This window comes from Marmota monax, unplaced genomic scaffold (genome assembly GCF_021218885.2).
Source record: "Marmota monax isolate L192 unplaced genomic scaffold, Marmota_monax_Labrador192_F-V1.1 WCK01_AAM20220418_F8-fsc00061, whole genome shotgun sequence".
Lineage (NCBI taxonomy): Eukaryota > Metazoa > Chordata > Mammalia > Rodentia > Sciuridae > Marmota > Marmota monax.
The window spans coordinates 8,101,809-8,126,574 of NW_026695230.1; the positions used below are offsets into that span (position 1 = coordinate 8,101,809).

At 39.1% G+C, this 24,766-nt stretch overlaps 1 protein-coding gene across 1 annotated transcript in view; it reads right to left on the reverse strand.

Moving 5' to 3' along the window:
- LOC124088544 (L-lactate dehydrogenase C chain) overlaps positions 1-24,408 on the reverse strand; it is a 56,859-nt gene extending 32,451 nt beyond the window's left edge. The window contains exons 1-3 of the mRNA XM_046438236.2: positions 24,080-24,408; positions 23,844-23,978; positions 10,393-10,510 (exon numbers count right to left, since the gene is read on the reverse strand). Coding sequence (XP_046294192.1) covers positions 10,393-10,510; positions 23,844-23,969 — 244 coding nt within the window. The 5' untranslated portion in view covers positions 23,970-23,978; positions 24,080-24,408. The remainder of the gene's footprint in view (positions 1-10,392; positions 10,511-23,843; positions 23,979-24,079) is intronic.
- Between the last annotated feature and the right edge of the window lie 358 nt (positions 24,409-24,766).

Genomic DNA, 24,766 nt, shown 5'->3' on the forward strand with positions numbered 1-24,766 from the left:
TGGGCTTTTCTTAGTTGGTAGTCTTTTGATGGTTTCTTCTATTTCCTCAATTGATATTGGTCTGTTTAGGTTGTCTATATCCTCCTGACTCAATCTGGGCAGATCATATGACTTAAGAAATTTATCTATGCCTTCACTATCTTCTAATTTATTGGAGTATAAGGATTCAAAATAGTTTTTGATTATCTTCTGTATTTCTGAAGTGTCTGTTGTGATATTGCCTTTTTCATCCCGTATGCTAGTAATTTGAGTTCTCTCTCTTCTTCTCTTCGCTAGCATGGCTAAGGGTCTGTCGATTTTGTTTATTTTTTCAAAGAACCAACTTTTAGTTTTGTCAATTTTTTCAATTGTTTCTTTTGTTTCGATTTCATTAATTTCAGCTCTGATTTTAATTATTTCTTGCCTTCTACTTCTTTTGCTGTTGTTTTGCTCTTCTTTTTCTAGGATTTTGAGATGAAGTATGAGATCATTTATTTGTTGGTTTTTTCTTTTTTTAAGGAATGAACTCCAAGCAATGAATTTTCCTCTTAGAACTGCTTTCAATGTGTCCCATAGATTCCGATATGTTGTGTCTGTGTTTTCATTAATCTCTAAGAATTTTTTAATTTCTTCCTTGATGTCTTCTATAACCCATTGATCATTCAGTAACCTATTGTTCATTCTCCAAGTGATGTATTCTTTTTCCTTCCTTCTTTTATCGTTGATTTTCAGTTCCATTCCATTATGATCAGATAGGATGCATGGTATTATCTCTACTCCTTTGTATTGTCTAAGAGTTTCCCTGTGACATAATATATGATCTATTTTTGAGAAGGATCCATGTGCTGCTGAGAAAAAAGTGTAACTGCTTGATGTTGGGTGGTATATTCTATATATGTCAATTAAGTCTAGGTTATTAATTGTGTTATTGAGTTCTATAGTTTCCTTATTCAACTTTTGTTTGGAAGATCTGTCCAGTGGCGAGAGAGGTGTGTTGAAGTCTCCCATGATTATTGTATGGTGGTCTATTAGACTCTTGAACTTGAGAAGAGTTTGTTTGATGAACATAGCTGCACCATTGTTTGGGGCATATATATTTATGATTGTTATGTCTTGTTGGTGTATGGTTCCCTTGAGCAGTATGTAGTGTCCCTCTTTATCCCTTTTGATTAACTTGGGCTTGAAATCTATTTTATTTGATATGAGTATGGACACTCCTGCTTGTTTCCGAAGTCCATATGAGTGATATGATTTTTCCCAACCTTTCACCTTCAGCCTATGTATGTCTTTTCCTATCAGATGCGTCTCCTGTAGGCAGCATATTGTTGGGTCTTGTTTTGTGATCCATTCTACTGGCCTGTGTCTCTTGATTGGTGAGTTTAAGCCATTAACATTTAGGGTTATTATTGAGATATGGGTTGTTCTTCCAGCCATATTTGTTTATTTATGTTACTAAACATGGTTTGTTTTCCTCTTTGATTATTTTTCCCCCCTTTACTGTCCTACCTCCCACTGTTGGTTTTCATTGTTACTTTCCATTTCCTCTTCCTGTAATGTTTTGCCAAAGATGTTCAGAAGAGATGGTTTTCTAGCTGCGAATTCTTTAAACTTTTGTTTATCGTGGAAGGTTTTAATTTCATCTTCCATCCTGAAGCTTAATTTCGCTGGAAACACAATTCTTGGTTGGAACCCATTTTCTTTCAGTGTTTGAAATATGTTATTCCAGGATCTTCTAGCTTTCAGAGTCTGTGTTGAAAGATCAGCTGTTATCCTGATTGGCTTACCCCTAAATGTAATCTGCTTCCTTTCTCTTGTAGCTTTTAAAATTCTCTCCTTATTCTGTATGTTGGGCATCTTCATTATAATGTGTCTAGGTGTGGGTCTCTTATGATTTTGCACATTCGGCGTCCTGTAGGCTTCTAGGATTTGGGATTCTGTCTCATTCTTCAAGTCTGGGAAGTTTTCTCGTATTATTTCATTGAATAGATTGCTCATTCCTTTGGTTTGAAACTCTGTCCCTTCCTGTATCCCAATGACTCTTAAATTTGGTCTCTTGATGTTATCCCATATTTCTTGGATGTTCTGCTCATGGTTTCTTAACAGTCTTGCTGAGCTGTCTATGTTCTTTTCAAGTTGAAATACTTTATCTTCATTGTCTGATGTTCTATCTTCTAAGTGTTCTACTCTGCTGGTAGTATTCTCAATTGAGTTTTTAAGTTGGTTTATTGCTTCCTGCATTTCTAGGATTTCTGTTTGTTTGTTTTTTATAACCTCTATCTCCCTGTATAGTTGATCTTTTGCTTCTTGGATTTGTTTATGTAATTCATTGTTGAAGTGATCTTTCATTGTCTGATTTTGCTGTCTGATGTCTTCCTTGAGACTCCAGATCATCTGAAGCATGTATATCCTGAATTCTTTATCTGACATTCCACCTGCTGCAGCTATTACCTCTTCTAAAGTTGAGTTGACCTGCATTGCTTGTGGTCCTTTCTTTCCTTGTCTCTTCATACTGTTCACGTTCCTTTCTGCTTGGTGAAACTGTTGTGCTATTGAATTTTCCCACTATATATTTATATTGGTCTTGTATAGTTGCAAAGTCTCCCTCGCAGGCGCGGGCGGCGGCTCTGCCCCTCCTCCAATTGGGGCAATGTGCCTACCACGCTGGCAGGCCACTGGGCCTGCTCTGCCGGTCGGTAGCAGGTCTGCCTACCTTGCAGGTGTGGGCGGCGGCTCTGTCCCTCAGCGGGCTGCTAGGCTTGTTCTGTCGGTGGTCGCAGTTCTGCCTACTTTGCAGGCGCCGGCAGCGGCACTGCCCCTCTGCAGGCCTCTGGGGCTGTTCTGCCAGTGGGTCACAGGTCCGCCTACCTTTCAGGCGCAGGGGGCGGGGCGGCTCTACCCTTCCTCAGGCCACTGGGCCTGTTCTTTCTGTCAGTTGCAGGTCTGGCCTGTTCTGATGGTGGTCACAGTTCCGTCTACCTTGCAGGCGCGGGGGGAGGGGGCGGCCTCTCAGCAGGCCGCTGCTCCTCTTCTGCCGGTGGGTCGCAGGCCCGCCTACTTTGCAGGAGTGATTGGAAGCTCTGTCCCGCCGCGGGCCACTGGGCCTTTTCTGTCGGTGGTCACAGTTCCGCCTACCTGGCAGGCGCGGGGGGTGGGGGGCGGCTCTGCCCCTCAGCAGGCCGCTGGGCCTGCTCTCTGGGTGGTCACAGTTCCCTCTACCTTGCCGGCGCAGGGGGAGGGGGCAGCTCTGCCTCTCAGCAGGCCGCTGCTCCTCTTCTGCCGGTGGGTCGAAGGCCCGCCTACCTTGCAGGAGTGATTGGAAGCTCTGTCCCGCCGTGGGCCACTGGGCCTTTTCTCGATAAAGAATTTTTAAAGTACTTCAGGTAAATGGATGGAACTAGAGAATATCATACTAAGTGAAATAAGCCGATCCCAAAAACCCAAAAGCCCAGTGTTTTCTCTGGTAAGTGGATGCTGATCCATAGTGGGAGAGGAAGATAGGGGAAGAATGAAGGAACTTTGGTTTGTGTAAAGGGGAGTGAAGGGAGGGGTAGGGTTGTGGGGATGGGAAGGATGGTAGAAAGAGACAGACATTATTATCCTTATACATGATGATTACATTAGTGGAGTAACTCTGAACCATGTACAGCCAGAGCAATAAGAAGTTGTGCTCCATTTGTGTACTATATGTCAAAATGGATTATACTGTAAAATCAATTTTAAAAAACTAAATATTTTCTAATTTCCAATGCAACATTTTCTTGAATTAATGTATTATCCAGATGAACTGTGCAACTTAATTTGTAAACTTTTAGTGCTATTTAGTTATTTTTCTATCATTGAGCCTTAATATAATTCTAAGAAATCAAAAAATATATACTACATAACTTCAGTTCTTTGAAATTCATTGAAAATTGCTTTGTTGTACTCTATGGTTCATTTTGGCTAATGTTATATATTCACTTGGAAAGAATGTATATTATTTATTTGCACAGATTTTATAGTTGTTTGTGGTGGAAAAGTTAATTACCAAATCAGCTATTCTGTCATTCTCAATACTAGAATTCAGTGAAAATTCTAGAATCCTTGCATCTACATTCTTACCATTTTTCCCTGAGTACAGGTAAAAAGTTAGGAAACAGCATTTGAAGGGTCTAAATAATTGATTTTTTTGCTCCTCACAAATTAGGTTTATTTATGCCTGGGAGTCTTTTGTAATTTGCAAGAGCTATTATTAACATTCTCTCCAGCAGAAAAGCAACTATGTTTCTACTTCAAATTTCTAAAAACATTTATAAGAAAGGGAACTGTCAGTAGATATTCCAAATTATTTTCCTTACACATCAACATTACACTCAAGGCATCATCCTAGTTATGTAACACTTGTTTATTTAGCTTCTCACACCTCTGTTTTGCTTCCCCAACTATATTAGGAGTAGTCTGAGGGCAGAGACTATGATGTGCATGTCTTTACATCTCTCTTGGGATCTAACATGTTCTATCATGCACAATAAATGTTCATTAATCAAAAAAAAAAGAATTTTTTAAAGCATTTATTGCCTATAGTTTTCAAATAGGTATTATAACACCATATTATCTTCCAATGGCTATGTCTTAAACCCCTAACTTGATCATAAGCTCCACAGTAGGTTCTGAGCTCATATTTCACTCTTCCTTCTACAAATATCTTAGCACCTTCTGTTTCCAGCACATGGACTCATTCATTGTACATATAATTAACACTGAAATAATCAATGATATTCCACTGCTGTCTTACAGTAGAGCTCATAAAATGTGTTTCCAAGGGCTGTGGTTATGGCTCAGAGAGTGCTCGCCTACCATGTGTGAAGCCCTGGATTCGATCCTCAGCACCACGTATGAATAAATAAAAATATTTTTAAAAAGATGTGTTTCCAAAATGTTCTACTGTAAATCATTCATATAGAAGAGTGTATAAGAAATATATTAAAATTATTTTTAAATATTAAAAGTTAACCACAAGAATTGATAGAACACTGCCAAACCCTTGAAAGCCCCTGTGTACTCCTTATAGATTACATCAACATCCTTCATATTTGGAGGTTACCAACTCTTTGGACTGTTGGAAATCATAACCTTACCTTTAAAAAAATATCTTTAGTCACCTATGCATATTTAAATATTAGTTTTAGCAGTTTTTGAACCATATACATTCCTTTAGCTAAGTATTATATATCTGATAGTCATCCACATTAATGTCCTGTAGTTCATTTATTTTCATTGCTACATAATCTTACAAAGCAAGCTATAAATTAAACCATAATACATTCTTGTATATGTATCCTAGTGTAAATGTGCACCTAGGAGTGCAATTTCTGGGTTTTATGTTCAGCTTCTCCAGGTAATGAGGAACTTTTTTTAAAAAAAAAGTTTTACTGGGTTGGGGATGTGGCTCAAGCAGTAGCGCGCTCGCCTGGCATGCGTGCAGCCCGGGTTCAATCCTCAGCACCACATACAAAGATGTTGTGTCTGCCGAAAACTAAAAAAAAATAAAAATATTAAAAAAAAAAAAAGTTTTACTATGACACTTCAACATGCCATGTTTGAGAGCAACTATTGTTCCACCTTCTAACAGTGTTATCACACATTTGTCAATATAATTGGTGTATAATCATATATTGATATGATTTTTATCTTCCTTTCCTTGTTTACTAATGAGATTGTCTTTTCCTAGATTTATAGGCCATTTGACTCTCTCCTTTTGTAAAATATTCAAGTCATTCCCTGTTTTCTATTGGGCTATGTGTATTGATCTTTTTTCCTTTTTATTAGTTCATTATAATTACACATAACATAGGGATTTGTTATTACATATCTGTATGTACACACCACATAACAGTACATGTACATTCATCTTTTTTTAAGGGAGGGTATCAGAGATTGAACCCAGGGCACTTGACCACTGAGCAACATCCTCAGCCCTTTTTTGTATTTTATTTAGAGATGGGGTCTCACTGAGTTAGACGGGGCATAACTAAATTGCTGAGGCTTGCTTTGAATTCTCAGTCCTCCTGCCTTAGCCTCTCAAGCTACTGGGATTACAGGGGTGCACCACCATCCCCGGCTGTATTTATCTTATGAATACAAATATTTTTTTATTCTGAACACTATTCCTTTGTCAGTTATGATTCAAATATCTTGTCTCAGTTTTCCACTCTTTTTATAGTGTATTTTTGTAAACACAAACTCTTAATTTTCTTCACTGTTTATGCTTTTTGTTTCTTTGTGTTTAAGAAATTCTTCCATACTCTGAGGTCATAAAGATATTATTGTCTGAGCAGAAAGTTTGCTTTTCATGTTTTGATCTTAAACTAAATTGGATTTGATTTTTGTGGGAGGTATCAGGTATGGGTTTTTCTTTCTTTCTTTCCATAAAGATAGGTATTACCATAACTAAAATTTCATAAATTCATAAATTTCTGATTTATTAAATAATATTGGTGTTATAGCCAATATTTTGTCTATGCACTTAATTAGTGTAATTTTATGAGTCCTGATATATGGTAAAGCAGTTCCTATGACCTTGTTTTTGAAGAGAGTCTTTTTGTTGGGTTGTGTTTTTTTGTTTGCTTGTTTTCTCCAAGAATTAGGGCCTTGCTGTGTTACCCAGGCTCCTCTGGAACTCCTAGGCTCAAGTGATCCTCCTGCTTCAGCCTCCCGAGTAAGTAACTGGGACTACAGAAGTACCACACTGTGCTTAGTTTCTCTGACAATTTTTACAATCCTTTCTTTTCCTTTAGTATTGTCTAATTCCTTAACAATGTGTCCACCTAGGGATTTCTTTATTTTTTAATATATTATTTTAGTTGTTGATGGACCTTTATTTGTTTATATGTGATGCTGAGAATTGAACCCAGTGTGTCACACGTGGTAGGCAAGCACTCCATCACTAAGCCACAACCCCAGCCCACTAGGGATATCTTCAAATTTTTCCTCTGTTTCATTCACTTTTCTAATTAGACATATATTACAGTTTGTCATTCTATCCTCCATGGTTTCTGTGTGTGTGTTTGTGTGTGTGTGGTGTGTGTGTGTGTGTGTGTGTGTGTTTGCTGGGAACTGAACCCAGGGCTTCAAGCATGCTAGTCAATCACTCTACCAACTAAATTACATACCCAGTCCAACTATCCTCTATGATTCTTAATCTGTCGTACCATCTAGTTCTTACTGATTTCTGAGTAACTGTTTTGTATTTACTATTTCTCTCTTCAAATGTGTCTATCATGCAGTTTTTAATTTCATTATATTTCACACTTAGAAGTTACATTTGGTTATTTTTAAAATCTGTTTTTTATTTTTTAAAGTTGTAGATGGACACGATACCTTTATTTATTTATATGTGGTGCTGAGGATCAAACCCAGTGCCTCACACACATGAGGCAAACACTCTAACACTGAACTACAACCCTAGCCCCTTAAATCTGTTTTTATACTTTCCTGTATCATGCTATCTTCAAGTTGGTCCTTTAATTCTTTAAATAATCATATTTTATAATTTATGTTTGATAATCTGGAAATCTACAGTAACTGTTATTGTCATCCCTAATGGTTCTTCTTCATGAATTTTCTTATAGATTTAATTATTCCTACTGTGAAATATTCATTTTTCCTAGAACTTTATTTGTGGAAGAACTGGCTTGCTGTTCCAAATTAGTAACAGTCATCATCTTCTATTAAAGTGTCTAAGAAACAACTTCACTTCCATGGTTCCCATTAAGTAGGGAGAAGTAAATTCTTTCTAAGTCATCCTTACATTAAGGATACACACAGTTCAGGAATTAGTAAATGATGATGGCTACCAGCCAGTCATATCTGGCCCATCACTTGTTTTGTACATACATTTTCATTAGAACACAGCAATAGGGGCTTAGGTTGTAGCTCAGTGGTACAGCATTTGCCTGGCATGTGTGAGGCACTGGGTTTGATTCTCAGCACCATATAAAAATAATTAATAATGTGTCCAATCTAAAACTAAAAAAAATATTTTTTAAAAAAAAGAACATAGCAGGGCTGGGGATGTGGCTCAAGCGGTAGCGCGCTCGCCTGGCATGCGTGCGGCTCAGGTTCGATCCTCAGCACCACATACAAACAAAGATGTTGTGTCTGCCGAAATCTAAAAAATTAATATTAAAAATTCTCTCTCTCTCTCTAAAAAAATAAAATAAAATAAATTTTTAAAAACACCATTATTTCAAAAAAAAAAAAAAAAAGAACGTAGCAATAGCCACTTGCTTATTTATTATCTATGATCATTTTTGCATTACAACAGCAGAGCTGAATAGTTGAGACACAGACCATATAGCTGACAAAGCCTAAACTATTTACTGTCTGGCTCTTTACATAAAAAGTTACTGACTGGGTGTGGCAGTGCATACCTATTATTTCAGCTAATCAGGAGGCTGAGATAGGAGAATCATACATTTGAGGCCAATATCAGCAATTTAGTGAGACGATGTCTCAAAATAAAAACAAAAAGAACTGGGGGTATAGCTCAGTGGCAAAGTTTCCCTGGGTTCAATCCCAATACCCCCCCCAAAAAAGGAAGGAAGGAAGAAAAGAAAAAGAAAAAATTTACAGATACATGGTGTAATCCATCAGGGTCCCAGACTTTTGGGGTAATCTCCTATTCAACTCCTCTGACCTCCTCTATCCTGAGACAGTAAAAATCAAAATTGGTGTTTACTAGGTTTGGCTAATGCTATCAGGGTGAAAACTAGCTAGAGTGCTCTGCTTAACTCTCTCTGCCTGTTCTGTAAACATGTCACTATGTTAAGTAACCTGGTATTTCCTTAAGGATTGATAAATTTTTCTCTCATAATTATGCAGAAGTTTTTTTGTTTGATATTGGGGCTTGAACTCAGGAGCACTCAACCACTGATCCACATTCCCAGCCCTATTTTGTATTTTATTTAGAGATAGGCTCCCACTGAGTTGCTAAGCACCTTGCTGCTGCTGAGACTGGCTTGAATTTACAATTCTCCTGACTCAGCCTCTGGAGCCGCTGGGATTACAGGTGTGTGCCACCACACCTAGCTCTGTTATATTATTCTTAATCTCATTTTTCATGTCAACTGTTTGATGATAAATTAAACCTAAAAGTATTTCTATGAAAATTAAATTGAATGCTTTGGAGAGACATATTAAAAGCACATTGCTCAAAAACTATCCTTTCAGGTATAAAATATTAAAATGTAGAAAAATCATAAAAGTTTTGTAGAGTTTTATAACTTGATTGCTTTAAGAGTATCTTTAAATTTCTTTTAGTACTTCAAAAAAAATCAAATTGATCATTATTGGTGGGCTTTAAGAAAGACACCACAACTGGACCTGGTGGCGCAATCCTGTTATCCCAGTGATTCAGAAGGCTGAGGCAAGATGATCACAAGTTCAAGGCCAGCCTCAGCAACTTAGGGAAGCCCTAAAGCAACTTACTGAGACTCTTGTCTCAAAATTTAAAAAATATATAAAACGGATGGGGACATGTTTCTATGGTGAAGTGCCCTGGGATGGGGGACATGTGTGAGAAAGGCACTGCAAAACTTTAATCAACTGAGTCATACTGAAAGGCCTTATCCTACAATTAGAAAATTAGCAAACGAACTTCTAAATAAATTTATATATTTTGGGTCAATATAATAAAATGATTATGATGGGTTGTTTCTTACATTTTAAATTAAGTTGCTAGTAGAGAGTAATCTGTTAAATCACATTACCAAGGAGTGTACTATTCACTCTGATATATAATAAAATAATTTTTCCCCAATACTCTGAGGTTTTTTAGTTGGTCAACACATGATGTTAATGGTAATGGGGCCAAGTTCTCCACTTTCTATATTCTATGGGCTGATGCTATACCTTCATATTTGGTCCTCTATAAACACAGAAAGAAACATGTGAGAATATGTAACAATTCCCATCATTATGTACTACAATGCACCAATAAAAATTTTGGAAAGAAAAAAACCCAACAGTTTATTTTGGGCTTCAGCCTACTCAAGAAAAAAAGAAAAGACAACCAGGTGGAAAATATGAAGAAACATATCAATAATATTGCAAAAACTGCTCAAGACTGCATTATTTTGACAAAATATGTGAGACAAAATGACAAGTTTAAAAAGTATATTATAGTTGGTTAAGTAAAAAACAATTGCATAGAAAGGGAAATAAGTAAATAAAACCATTAACAGAAGATTCAAATATTCTTTATACTTTAAATGTTTTCCAAATTTCCTCCAATTATAATTGTTTTTAAAAAAACTTATAAATTATATTCTAATGACAGTGTTGTTTTTAATTTTATATTTATTGACATCAATTTAGTAAAACTTCATTACTTTTTTAAAGCTCTGAAAATAACTTTATAAAACTAAAATTAACCTTTTCCAGAGACAATCTTTGAAGTACTAAAGAAAAGACTGCCATGCTGAAGATCCATTGTTTCTCCCTTCAATTTGTCCTCTGCGACATCAACAAGGGCAAGTTCATCAGCCAAATCCTAAAATACAAGAAAGTTCTGAATAATATGTTCCTACTTAAATTCTAGGAGAATGAAAATAATTCATATGGCTACTTTATAACCAAAGGAGTCTCATATTTTTTAATTGGAAAAATGACATAAAAATAGTTGCTGAATGTGCTCTTAGAGTGACCAGTAGGAAAAACTGTTTTGCCTTCACCTAATTGTTAGAATTGTTTAGGATGGTTTTATTTTTACCCCTTCAGGTATCAACGTAAACCCAATAAAAAGGTATACAATTCTTTCAAATGGTTTTATTATATTTAACTTTAAGCCTAATTCTTGAGTTGACTGAAGATGCTTTTAGTATGCCTCCTTATGGCCAAACAGGAAGCCACTTATGGTGAACATCTAATACTTTCCCCAGTATAACTTTTTATTTTCTCTTTCCCTGTTTCTCTTCTTCCTTCCTTTCTTTTTTTTTCTTTTTCTTTTTTGTCCTAAAATCCAGAGGAACTCTACCACTGAACTACATCCCCAGCCCTTTTTATTTGAGATAGAATCTCACTTGTTTACCAAGGCGGATATCAAACTTGCAATCCTCCTGCCCCATTCTTCTGAGATTATAGGCATGTGCCACCACACCTGGCCAGTATCCCTTTCTCTAGTAGTAGAATTCCTTTTTAATGGGAACTCATTACAGATGGTTAAGTGAAGTATAATTGATCTTGGACCTCCAAAATAAAACCATGCCCAGCCAATTGTTTAATTTTCTCTTTTTGGCCACAGCAACTTGTTTATAAATGAGCTTATGGCCCAGGCATAATGAAACAATGTCTATGAGGTTTGAACATGGAAGATGGGAGACTGAGTCTCACTTTTCTTTGGAATCGGGCTCAAAGAACAACATAGGACTCTAAGAACAAACTGAACAGCCATCTTTACAAATAAATAGCACAACGTGGCCTAAGAATTAACAGAGGAAATCTAAACCAACATATGCAGAGACTGTGTCTTGGATATGTCTGAATTCTAGGATCCAGTAATACCTGAAGTTAACGTTCTGCTCTTAGATTTTTCAGTTAGATACACAATGTATAGTCTCTTTATGCTTATTCTAATTTCTTTTTTTTTTAATTTTTTATTGTTGGTTGTTCAAAACATTACAAATTTCTTGACTTATCATATTCCACACTTTTATTCAAGTGGGTTATGAACTCCCACCTTCACCCCATACACAGATTGCAGAATCACATCAGTTACACATCCATTGATTTACATATTACCATACTAGTGTCTGTTGTGCTCCGGTGCCTTTCCCATCCTCCACCATCCCCCCTCCCCACCTCTCCCCTCCCCTCCCCTCCTCTCTCTCTACCCCCTCCACTGTATAACCCTGAGGGTCTCCTTCCATTTCCATGCAATTTCCCTTCTCTCTCCCTTTCCCTCCCACCTCTCATCCCTGTTAAATGTTAATCTTCTTCTCCTGCTCTTCGTCCCTACTCTGATCTTAGTTACTCTCCTTATATCAAAGAAGACATTTGGCATTTGTTTTTTAGGGATTGGCTAGCTTCACTTAGCATAATCTGCTCTAATGCCATCCATTTCCCTGCAAATTCTATGATTTTGTCATTTTTTAATGCAGAGTAATACTCCATTGTGTATAAATGCCACATTTTTTTTATCCATTCGTCTATTGAAGGGCATCTAGGTTGGTTCCACAGTCTTGCTATTGTGAATTGTGCTGCTATGAACATCGATGTAGCAGTGTCCCTGTAGCATGCTCTTTTTAGGTCTTTAGGGAATAGACCGAGAAGGGGAATAGCTGGGTCAAATGGTGGCTCCATTCCCAGCTTTCCAAGAAATCTCCATACTGCTTTCCAAATTGGCTGCACCAATCTGCAGTCCCACCAGCAATGTACAAGTGTACCCTTTTCCCCACATCCTCGCCAGCACTTGTTGTTGTTTGACTTCATAATGGCTGCCAATCTTACTGGAAGGAGATGGTATCTTAGGGTGGTTTTGATTTGCATTTCTCTGACAGCTAGAGATGGTGAGCATTTTTTCATGTACTTGTTGATTGACTGTATGTCCTCCTCTGAGAAGTGTCTGTTCAGGTCCTTGGCCCATTTGTTGATTGGGTTGTTTGTTCTCTTATTGTCTAATTTTTTGAGTTCTTTGTATACTCTGGATATTAGGGCTCTATCTGAAGTGTGAGGAGTAAAGATTTGTTCCCAGGGTGTAGGCTCTCTATTTACCTCTCTTATTGTTTCTTTTGCTGAGAAAAAACTTTTTAGTTTGAGTAAGTCCCATTTGTTGATTCTAGTTATTAACTTTTGTGCTATGGGTGTCCTATTGAGGAATTTGGAGCCCAACCCCACCGAATGTAGATCGTAGCCAACTTTTTCTTCTATCAGACGGCGTGTCTCTGATTTGGTATCAAGCTCCTTAATCCATTTTGAATTAACTTTTGTGCATGGCGAGAGAAAGGGATTCAGTTTCATTTTGTTGCATATGGATTTCCAGTTTGCCCAGCACCATTTGTTGAAGATGCTATCCTTCCTCCATTGCATGCTTTTAGCCCCTTTATCAAATATAAGGTAGTTGTAGTTTTGTGGATTGGTTTCTGTGTCCTCTATTCTGTACCATTGGTCCACCCGCCTGTTTTGGTACCAGTACCATGCTGTTTTTGTTACTATTGCTCTGTAGTATAGTTTGAAGTCTGGTATCACTATACCGCCTGATTCACACTTCCTGCTTAGCATTGTTTTTGCTATTCTGGGTCTTTTATTTTTCCATATGAATTTCATGATTGCTTTCTCTATTTCTACAAGAAATGCCGTTGGGATTTTGATTGGCATTGCATTAAACCTATAGAGAACTTTTGGTAATATCGCCATTTTGATGATGTTAGTTCTGCCTATCCATGAACAGGGTATATTTTTCCATCTTCTAAGATCTTCTTCTATTTCTCTCTTTAGGGTTCTGTAGTTTTCATTGTATAAGTCTTTCACCTCTTTTGTTAGGTTGATTCCCAAGTATTTTATTTTTTTTGAAGATATTGTGAATGGTGTCCTCATTTCCATTTCAGAGGATTTGTTGCTGATATACAGGAATGCCTTTGATTTATGTGTGTTGATTTTATATCCTGCCACTTTGCTGAATTCATTTATTAGCTCTAATAGTTTCTTTGTAGACCCTTTTGGGTCTGCTAGGTATAGAATCATATCATCTGCAAATAGTGATAATTTAAGTTCTTCTTTTCCTATTTTGATGCCTTTAATTTCTTTCGTCTGTCTAATTGCTCTGGCCAGTGTTTCGAGAACTATGTTGAACAGAAGTGGAGAGAGAGGGCATCCCTGTCTTGTTCCAGATTGTAGAGGGAATGCCTTCAGTTTTTCTCCATTCAGAATGATGCTAGCCTGAGGCTTAGCATAGATTGCTTTTACAATATTGAGGTATGTTCCTGTTATCCCTAGTTTTTCTAGAGTTTTGAACATAAAGGGATGCTGTACTTTGTCGAATGCTTTTTCCGCAACTATCAAGATGATCATATGGTTCTTATTTTTAAGTCTATTGATGTGGTGAATAACATTTATTGATTTCCGTATATTGAACCAGCCTTGCATCCCAGGGATGAATCCTACTTGATCATGGTGCACAATTTTTTTGATATGTTTTTGTATCCGATTCGCCAGAATTTTATTGAGGATTTTTGCATCTAGGTTCATTAGAGATATTGGTCTGTAGTTTTCTTTCTTTGAAGTGTCTTTGTCTGGTTTAGGTATCAGGGTGATGTTGGCCTCATAGAATGAATTTGGAAGTTCTCCCTCTTTTTCTATTTCCTGAAGTAGCTTGAAAAGTATTGGTATTAGTTCTTCTTTAAAGGTTTTGTAAAATTCTGCTGTATACCCATCCGGTCCTGAGCTTTTCTTAGTTGGTAGTCTTTTGATGGTTTCTTCTATTTCCTCAATTGATATTGGTCTGTTTAGGTTGTCTATATCCTCCTGACTCAATCTGGGCAGATCATATGACTTAAGAAATTTATCTATGCCTTCACTATCTTCTAATTTATTGGAGTATAAGGATTCAAAATAGTTTTTGATTATCTTCTGTATTTCTGAAGTGTCTGTTGTGATATTGCCTTTTTCATCCGGTATGCTAGTAATTTGAGTTCTCTCTCTTCTTCTCTTCGCTAGCATGGCTAAGGGTCTGTCGATTTTGTTTATTTTTTCAAAGAACCAACTTTTAGTTTTGTCAATTTTTTCAATTGTTTCTTTTGTTTCGATTTCATTAATTTCAGCTCTGATTTTAATTATTTCTTGCCTTCTACTTCTATTGCTGTTGTTTTGCTCTTCTTTTTCTAGGATTTTGAGATGAAGTATGAGATCATTTATTTGTTGGTTTTTTCTTTTTTTAAGGAATGAACTCCAAGCAATGAATTTTCCTCTTAGAACTGCTTTCAATGTGTCCCACAGATTCTGATACGTTGTGTCTGTGTTTTCATTTATCTCTAAGAATTTTTTAATTTCCTCCTTGATGTCTTCTATAACCCATTGATCATTCAGTAACCTATTGTTCATTCTCCAAGTGATGTATGTTTTTTCCTTCCTTCTTTTATCGTTGATTTTCAGTTTCATTCCATTATGATCAGATAAGATGCATGGTATTATCTCTACTCCTTTATATTGTCTAAGAGTTGCCCTGTGACATAATATATGATCTACTTTTGAGAAGGATCCATGTGCTGCTGAGAAAAAAGTGTAACTGCTTGATGTTGGGTAGTATACTCTATATATGTCAATTAAGTCTAGGTTATTAATTGTGTTATTGAGTTCTATAGTTTCCTTATTCAAGTTTTGTTTGGAAGATCTGTCCAGTGGCGAGAGAGGTGTGTTGAAGTCTCCCATGATTATTGTATGGTGGTCTATTAGACTCTTGAACTTGAGAAGAGTTTGTTTGATGAACATAGCTGCACCATTGTTTGGGGCATAAATATTTATGATTGTTATGTCTTGTTGGTGTATGGTTCCCTTAAGCAGTATGTAGTGTCCCTCTTTATCCCTTTTGATTAACTTTGGCTTGAAATCTATTTTATTTGATATGAGTATGGACACTCCTGCTTGTTTCCGAAGTCCATATGAGTGATATGATTTTTCCCAACCTTTCACCTTCAGCCTATGTATGTCTTTTCCTATCAAATGTGTCTCCTGTAGGCAGCATATTGTTGGGTCTTGTTTTATAATCCATTCTACTAGCCTGTGTCTCTTAATTGGTGAGTTTAAGCCATTAACATTTAGGGTTATTATTGAGATATGGGTTGTTCTTCCAGCCATATTTGTTTATTTATGTTACTAAACATGGTTTGTTTTCCTCTTTGATTATTCCCCCCCCCTTTACTGTCCTACCTCCCACTGTTGGTTTTCATTGTTATTTTCCATTTCCTCTTCCTGTAATGTTTTGGCGAGGATGTTTTGAAGCGATGGTTTTCTAGCTGCAAATTCTTTTAACTTTTGTTTATCGTGGAAGGTTTTAATTTCATCTTCCATCCTGAAGCTTAATTTCGCTGGATACACAATTCTTGGTTGGAACCCATTTTCTTTCAGTGTTTGAAATATGTTATTCCAGGATCTTCTAGCTTTCAGAGTCTGTGTTGAAAGATCAGCTGTTACCCTGATTGGCTTACCCCTAAATGTGATCTGCTTCCTTTCTCTTGTAGCTTTTAAAATTCTCTCCTTATTCTGTATGTTGGGCATCTTCATTATAATGTGTCTAGGTGTGGGTCTCTTATGATTTTGCACATTCGGCGTCCTGTAGGCTTCTAGGATTTGGGATTCTGTCTCATTCTTCAAGTCTGGGAAGTTTTCTCGTATTATTTCATTGAATAGACTGCTCATTCCTTTGGTTTGGAGCTCTGTACCTTCCTGTATCCCAATGACTCTTAAGTTTGGTCTCTTAATGTTATCCCATATTTCTTGGATGCTCTGCTTATGGTTTCTTAACAGTCTTGCTGAGCTGTCTATGTTCTTTTCCAGTTGAAATACTTTGTCTTCATTGTCTGATGTTCTATCTTCTAAGTGTTCTACTATGCTGGTAGTATTCTCCATTGAGTTTTTAAGTTGGTTTATTGCTTCCTGCATTTCTAGGATTTCTGTTTGTTTGTTTTTTATAACCTCTATCTCCCTGTATAGTTGATCCTTTGCTTCCTGGATTTGTTTGCGTAATTCATTGTCGAAGTGATCTTTCATTGTCTGATTTTGCTGTCTAATGTCTTCCTTGATACTCCAGATCATCTGAAGCATGTTTATCCTGAATTCTTTATCTGACATTCCATCTGCTGCAGCTGTTACCTCTTCTAAAGTTGCGTTGACCTGCATTGCTTGTGGTCCTTTCTTTCCTTGTCTTTTCATACTGCTTGCGTATCTTTCCTGCAGGCGCGGGCGGCAGCTCTGCTCTCTCCTTATTCCAATTGGGGTGTCATGACTACCACGCCGGCAGGTCACTGGGCCTGTTCTGGGCGCTGGCGGCGGCTCTGTTCTGCCCCTACTCCAATTGGGGTGACGAGTGTACCACGCCGGCAGGCCACCGGGCCTGATCCGCCGGTCGGTTGCAGGTTTGCCTACCCTGCAGGCACGGGCGGTGGCTCTACTCTGCCCCTACTCCAAATGGGGTGACGTGTCTGTCGTACCAGCAGGCCATTGGGCCTGTCCCGCTGGTCGGTCGCAGATCTGCCCACCTTTCGGCCACGGGTGGTGGCTCTGCTCTGCCCCTACTCCAATTGGGGTGTCGTGACTACCCCGCCTGCAGGTCGCTGGGCCTGTTCCTGTCACGGGCGGCGACTCTGCTCTGCCCCTACTCCAATTAGGGTGGTGTGTGTACCACGCCGGCAGGCTCCTGGGCCTGATCCGCCAGTCTGTCGCAGGTCTGCCTACCTTGCAGGTGCGGGCGGCGGATCTGCCCTGACCCTCCTACCACGCCTGCGGACCCCTGGGCCTGATCTGCAGGTTGGTCACAGGTCTGCTCACCCTGTGGGCACGGGTGGCGGTTCCGCTCCGCCCCCCACTCCAATTGGGAGTCACGTGACCACCACACCGGCAGGGCCTGATCCTGGCGTGGGCGAAGGATCTGCTCTGCCCTTACTCCAGTTGGGGTGACGTGTGTACCACGCTGGCAGGCCACTGGGCCTGACCCGCCAGTCTGTCACAGGTCTGTTTACCTTGCAAGCGTGGGCGGCGGCTCTGCCCTGCCCTCCTACCACGCCCGTGTACCACTGGGTCGCGGGTCTGCCCACCTTGCGGGCGCGGGTGGCGGCTCCGCTCCGCCCCCTCTACAATTGGGGTCAGGCAGTCACCACGCTGGCGAGCCGCTGGGCCTGCTCCGGGAGCTGGCGGCAGCCCGGCTCCTCCCCTCTGGCTCGAGGACAAATCGAGGAGACTCGGGTATCTGTGCCTCACCCCCCCTACCAGGAGACCAACTGTTTCTGTCGCCGCTGGTATTGATGAAGTTCTCTCCTCCGCTGCTTTCTGATGACATCAGATCTCTGCCATGTTGGTATCCTATGCGAATGGCAGCATTTCATTCCCCTTGCCGGGCAACCAAAGCAACGGGTGAGTCCTGACCGGCCCTCAGCAGGACCCGGACCGAGAAGCAGTTTCCGCGGGCTCCTAGCCCTGGGCCAGGGCAGTTCCGGGAGCCGGAACTCGGCCGCTCAGTGCTCGGTGTATGCTCCGATAAGAGTAGGCTCCAAGAATCAGCCCCCGCGGGCTCAGTTCCGGGAGCCGGAACTCGGCCGCTCTGTGCTCGTGCTCGGTGTATGCTTATTCTAATTTCAACTGGGTTTTTTGTCATATGCCTAGAACACAGAACTATATAGAACAAATGCATTCCCTTAGATTCTGGTGAACAGAGTCCAATAATGAACAGTAAGGGAAGAGGTTCAAAGTCCCTACCTACTACTGTTTATTGTTCTGTTTGTTCTGTTGAGATCAGGCATCATATGACCTTTCTGAAAAATTGTATAGAGTTGTCTGTCCCTCAGTATCCAAGGTGATTGGTTCCAGAACCTGCCTCAGATACAAATTTGAGGAAACTTAACCCTCTAAAAGAAAATGGCAGCCAGACTTGGTGGTGCATGCCTGCAATCCCAGAGGCTTAGGAGGCTGAGGCAGGAAGATCATGAGTTGAAAGCCAGCCTCAGCAATTTATTAAGACCTTAAGCAACTTAGTGAGACCTTGTCTCAAAATAAAATATAAAAAGGGCTGGGGTGCCTGGTGTGGTAGCACACATCTGTAATCCCAGTAGCTGGGGAGGCTGAGGCAGGAGGATGCTGACTTCAAAGCCAGTCTCAGCAAAAGCAAGGCACTAAGTAACTCAGTGAGACCCTGTCTCTAAATAAAATACAAAAAGGGCTGGAGACATGGCTCAGTGGGTAAATGCCCTGGGTTCAATCCCTGGTGCCAAAAAAATAAATAAATAAAAGTAAAAAAATAAATTTACTAAATTATGTGTCATGAATGGGAGGAGAATGAGAAGTTTCATCCAGAAGGATTACATATGCTAAGAAAACCAAATAATATCTATAGATTCATTTTTACATCAGCTTGTGTCTCTCTGTATCTGGTCAGGAAAACACTTTATTTTAACATAGGGAATTTAAATAAAGAATTGGTTAGACAAATACTGCAGGGCTGAAAGTGTAAAAAGGGAACATATGGGGTAACCCAGAAATAGCAAATGAGTTAGAACCTACCATCCCTAAAGCTGAGGAAACAGAGAAAGAAAGCAAAGGAGGTGCTTCATGGAGCCATGCTCAGACCCCTGTGGGAGAAAAAAACCTTACTGCTGACGATCCCACTGAAGAAGAAAGATGAGGCCAATGCTGGGACTTCCAAAAGAGACTAGAACCAACTTCTAATACTTGGGCAAAGGACACTAGTTGGAATATCAGTGACCAGAACAACAAGCAAACAAGGAGGTTACTTCTCCCCTCCTCTCTTTCAATTTCTGTGCAGTACCCCTTATTGGCAGATGCAAACTGCAAAAGGAGGAAAATATGCAGAGGCTCACTGCCAACGTCACAAAGCAGAATATAGAAAGTTTGGGAACTAAGTGACAATAATTTAATAACTAGGACAGTTTTCCTTTAAAACTTGAACATTTTTAAGGTCATGTAGGAGTTGGGGATGTGGCTCAGTGGTAGAACGCTTGCCTGGCATGTGTGAGGCCCTGAGTTTGATCCAGACAATTCTCCTATCAAGGGAATGTTAATAGCTCCATTTGTCATGACTGTTAAACACAATGCTCAAATAATCCTTAAACACTGTTAGCTTATTTTTTGTTAGCTACAGGTATGGGTGTGTAGCTCAGTGGTAAAGTGCTTTTCTAGCATGTGTGAGACCCTGGGTTTGATTCCCAGCCCTGGGGGTGGGGGGACGTGAACTACATATTTGTGAGTATATTTCTCAAAAAGAATTTCAAAGAAAGAGCCTGGGCTTGCTTAGCCTGGCAGAATTTATAAGAATAGTTATTATGTGCAGTGGCACACACCTGTAGTCCCAGTTACTTGGGAGGCTAAGGCTGGAGGATTTCAAATTCAAGGCTGGCCTGGGTCAATTAGTAAGACCCTGTCTCAATGTAAAGTAAGTTTGTTTGTTTTTTAGTTGTAGTTGGACAGAATACCTTTATTTTATTTATTTATTTATTTTTATGTGGTGCTGAGGATTGAACCCAGGGCCTTATGCATGCTAGGCAAGCACCCTACCGCTAAGTCACAACCCTAGTCCCTCAATGTAAAGTTTTCAAAAGGGTTGGGAATGTAGCTCAGTGGTAGAACACTTGCTTAGCATGATAGGAGAAAAAAACAATTATGATAGTCTCAGAATCTTTTCTCCAGGAAGTACCAGAGTAACCACTGTAAGATAAAAAGAACAGGAGAACCAGAAGATTCAAACCAGTTTAAGGAAAACTACTGTGATTACTTTAAATAGGACACAAAATAGGATGTACTGCTAGTCACTTATAAAAACTTTATAGCTATAGTCTTTTTTTTGTTCCCCCTGGTGGGCTGGGGATCAAACTCAGGGCCTCACACATGCCAGGCAAGTGTTCTACCACTGAGCCACATCCCCAACTCCTACATGACCTTAAAAATGCTTTAAAGTCCACTTCTCAATGACATATGCAGATGTCATGATACTCATTTACAGTCCTTGTCCCTTCATATCAAAATGATTATATTTTTTTTAAATTTTTTTTTTAGTTATAGATGGACACAATACCTTTATTTGTTTACTTTTATGTGGTGCCAGGGATTGAATGCAGTGCCTCAGGCATGCTAGGCAAGTGCTTTACCACTGAGCCACAACCCCAGCCCAGAATATTTTAATGCATACTTTAATGCATATGAATATGTGCATTTTAATATCCTTCATTATTTTCCACACACAATACATCAATATAATCTGAAGAAAAGGTCTTGAATATTCTGTTCCATTTTACTATCTGCCACAGTATAGTGAATTCTTGTTAAAAAAGGGGGGGGGCTCCAAAAATTGCTATTCTCCCACAGTTGGAGTTCTGAAATTTCATAATAATATGTATTGGAGTAGGCTTTTTTGGATCCATAATAATGATAGAACTCAGTGAATTCTTTGTTATCTATAAATCCATATCCTTCAGTTTTAGAATTTTTTATCTCCTTAAATAATTTACTTAAACTTTTTTTAATCCCCTTAATAATTAACCTATCTTTCTTGTTTCATACTGAAACATCAATTAATCACCTCTTGAACCTACTGATTGATACTCTAATTTCATCTCTTTTCTATATTCTGTTCCCTGACAGTCAGCTTTCTAGTAATTTCTTGGGAGCAAAATCTTTTCACCTCATTATTCAACATATAAACTTTCACTTAATCCTATGGCTTTCAGTAATACACCCATTATCAATAATGCTTTACTGTCCTTGATGTCTTCAGTGCAGAGCATCATTCAATTTTTTTTTTAATTTTTTTGAGAGGGAGGGAGGGAGGGAGGGGGGGGAGAGAGGGAGGGAGGGAGGGAGGGAGAGAGAGAGAGAGAGAGAGAGAGAGAGAATTTTAATATTAATTTTTTAGATTTCGGCAGACACAACATCTTTGTTTGTATGTGGTGCTGAGGATCGAACCCGTGCCGCACGCATGCCAGGCAAGCGCGCTACCACTTGAGCCACATCCCCAGCCCGAATCATTCAATTTCTCCAAATAATAACCTCCTTTCTCTTGCCTGCTAGGATGAGAGAGGTGGGTGTCTAGTTGATTAAGCTAGGGAAGAGAATCTGTTGGTTTTCCTTCTCATCATGTAAACTTTCAACCAGTCCTCATGTTTTTAGTCCCATCCCTCACCCCCACCTTATGAGGTGACTGGTACTTCCAATTCCTGAGCCTTTCTAGGATTCTGGAATTAAATTGACTTTGCTTCTTCTTGTAATCTCCCCCTGCAAGTTTCCAAAAGTTGTCTAAACATTGTAAAGGACTTAAGAACACAGGGTCTGTGTTCAAACTGCCATGATTTCAATCCTAGTTCTTCTACCTACTAGTTGTTTCAATATTTCTAAGTTACTTAATGTCTGTGCTTTAATATCCTTATTTATAAATAGAAAAAGTAACAGTACCTACCTCTAAAAGTTATTATAAAGGTTGAGTAGTAGTACATTTAAAAAACACTTAAGGAGATAAAAGATTCCACACTTAAAAATTACAGCCAGGTGCAGTGGCACGTGCCTATAATCCCAACAAATTGAGAGGTGAGGCAAGAGGATTGCAAGTTCAAAGTCAGCCTCAGCAATTAGTGAGGCCCAAAGTAATTTAGTAAAACCCTGGCTCAGAATTTTAAAAAGGGCTGGGGATGTGGCTCAAAGGTAAAGCATCCCTGGGTTGAAGAAGAAGGAGAAGGAGAAAGAAAAGAAAAACTACAAAATGTTGCTGAAAAAATTAAGGAAGACGTAAATAAACAGAAAGATATCCCATGTTTATGGATTGGAAGACAATATTATTAAAATATTAAGATGTCAATATTACCCAAAGCAATCTACAGATTCAGTGCTAGTCTATCAAAATTCCAAATATGTTATTTTTCAGAAATAGAAAAACTCATCCCAAATTCACTTTGAATCTAAAAGGACCCAAAAAGTCAAAGTAATCTTGAAAAAGAACAAAGTGGGAGGTGTCATACTACCTGAATTCAAAACTTAATATAAAATAGTGTGGTACAGCATAAAGACAGATATAATATAGGCTAGAAGAACATAATGAGACTCAAATTTTTAACAAGGATGCCAAGATAAAGGGGAAGGAATAGTCTTTTCAACAAAAGATACTGAAAGAACTGGATATTAACATGTCAATGAACAAACATGGACCTTAACCTTACACCAAATACAAAGTTAATTCAAAATGGATCAAAAATATTAACATAACATCTAAAACTATAAAACTCTTAGAAGAAAACATGGAAGAAAAGCTTCCTGACATTTAATTTTGCAATGCTTTTTTTGGATACAACAAAAGCATAGGCAACAAAAGTAAAAATAAATTAGACATTAAATTTGACAACGTCTGTGCATCAAAGGACACAGGCAACAGAGTGGAAAAGGAACTCATGGAATGAAAGTATTTGCAAATCATCTATCTGATAAGTGGTTAATATCTGAATATATAAAGAACTCCAACAATCCAACAATCAAAAAAAAAAAAAAAAATCCCTGCCAGCTGCTTCAGCACAGGCCTGTAATACCGGCTGCTCATGAGGCTGAGGCAAAAGGATCCTGAGTTCAAAGCCAGTCTCAGCAATTTAGCAAGGCCCTAAGCAACTTAGTGATACCCTGTCTCAAAATAAAATAAAGGCTGGGGATTTGGCTCAGAGATTAAGCACCCCTGGGTTGAGTTACACATACAAACACACACACACAAAAGCCCAGAGTTTTCTAAATGGACAAAGGATTTGAATATTTATCCAAAGATGATATACACACGGCCAATAAACACTTGAAAAGATGCTCTGAACAGAAAAGATAAAGCAAAAGCAAAAGATTTGAAGTATAAGCCCTTTGAATATATGATTTTCACTGACTTATCTTCAAGGAATGCAAGATACTGAATCATTTCTACAGAAATTGTTAAATAACAGAATAATCCTATAAGTAAATTTAAATAGTCTAGCAATGCCTGACACACATTTAGCTCAAAGTAAATGTTTTTTAAATTGTGTCAAAATCAGATATGAAAGGATACATATTTGCTGTCAAGGCAATAGTCCTGAAACTTTGAACTCAACGCGTACAACTCCTAAAAGTGCTTACTTGATTTTCAGCAGCAGGATGGGCTTATGACTTACCTTCAGTAAGATACAAATAGCACAAGCCATGCCTACAGAACCAGATCCAATAATGGTGATCTTCCTCTGGGAGACTGCATCTTCTGCAACTAGATTTTCAATAAGCTGTTCCTTGACAGTTGACATTTCGAGAACCTAACAGAGATAATGCAATTTCATGGAATCAAACTCCCTAAATCCATCCCTTTCACAGTTACGATATCTAAGGAACTACCTGAGAGTATATAAGGAACTACCTCTTGAGTTCGCAGAATGGAAGACACAGGGGTGGAAAGAAACCCAAGAAAAAATTTCCTGGTCAAAGAGTGTGGGGTAAAGCTAGGAACACTCAATGAATAATCAGTGGTAGGGAACGGGGCACCAACACGATTTCTAAACCCTCCTCGTTCCCAGCCACTATTTTCACTCAGCACCAGACGCTCACAAACGCTCTTCTTGGCTCAATTCAGTACAGACGACCCCCAAAGCACAACGCGCCACCTTTAAGAAAGTAAAAAGTGACCCCAGAAAAATACACCAACCACTGTTCAGGTGCGAAGCCCAGCAACCGTTACAGTTGGCCGCCTCGCGCGTCCCTTAACGTCAGCACGCAAGCCCCGCCCCCGGCCGGCCCAAGCGCAGGCGCATCGGCAAGGGGTGGGCGTCCTCGGCGTGAGAAACGTCTCCCAACTATTACCAGGTAACTGAGCTACAGCTGGTGGCGGCCAGACTACTGAAGATAGGCAGCCAGCTGGGGAACTGCCTCCGCCGCGGAGCTCATGGCCTGAACCAGCCTAATTTACTGTTTTCTGAGATGAGAGGACATGCAGAACGATTCTGAGCCCCTGGGATGAAAGGAATTTAAAGTTGGACTTGGGAATTACCATCCCGAAGTTTGAGAAACATACTTTTTGATGGTGCACTCGTCACACCCTTATCCAAGC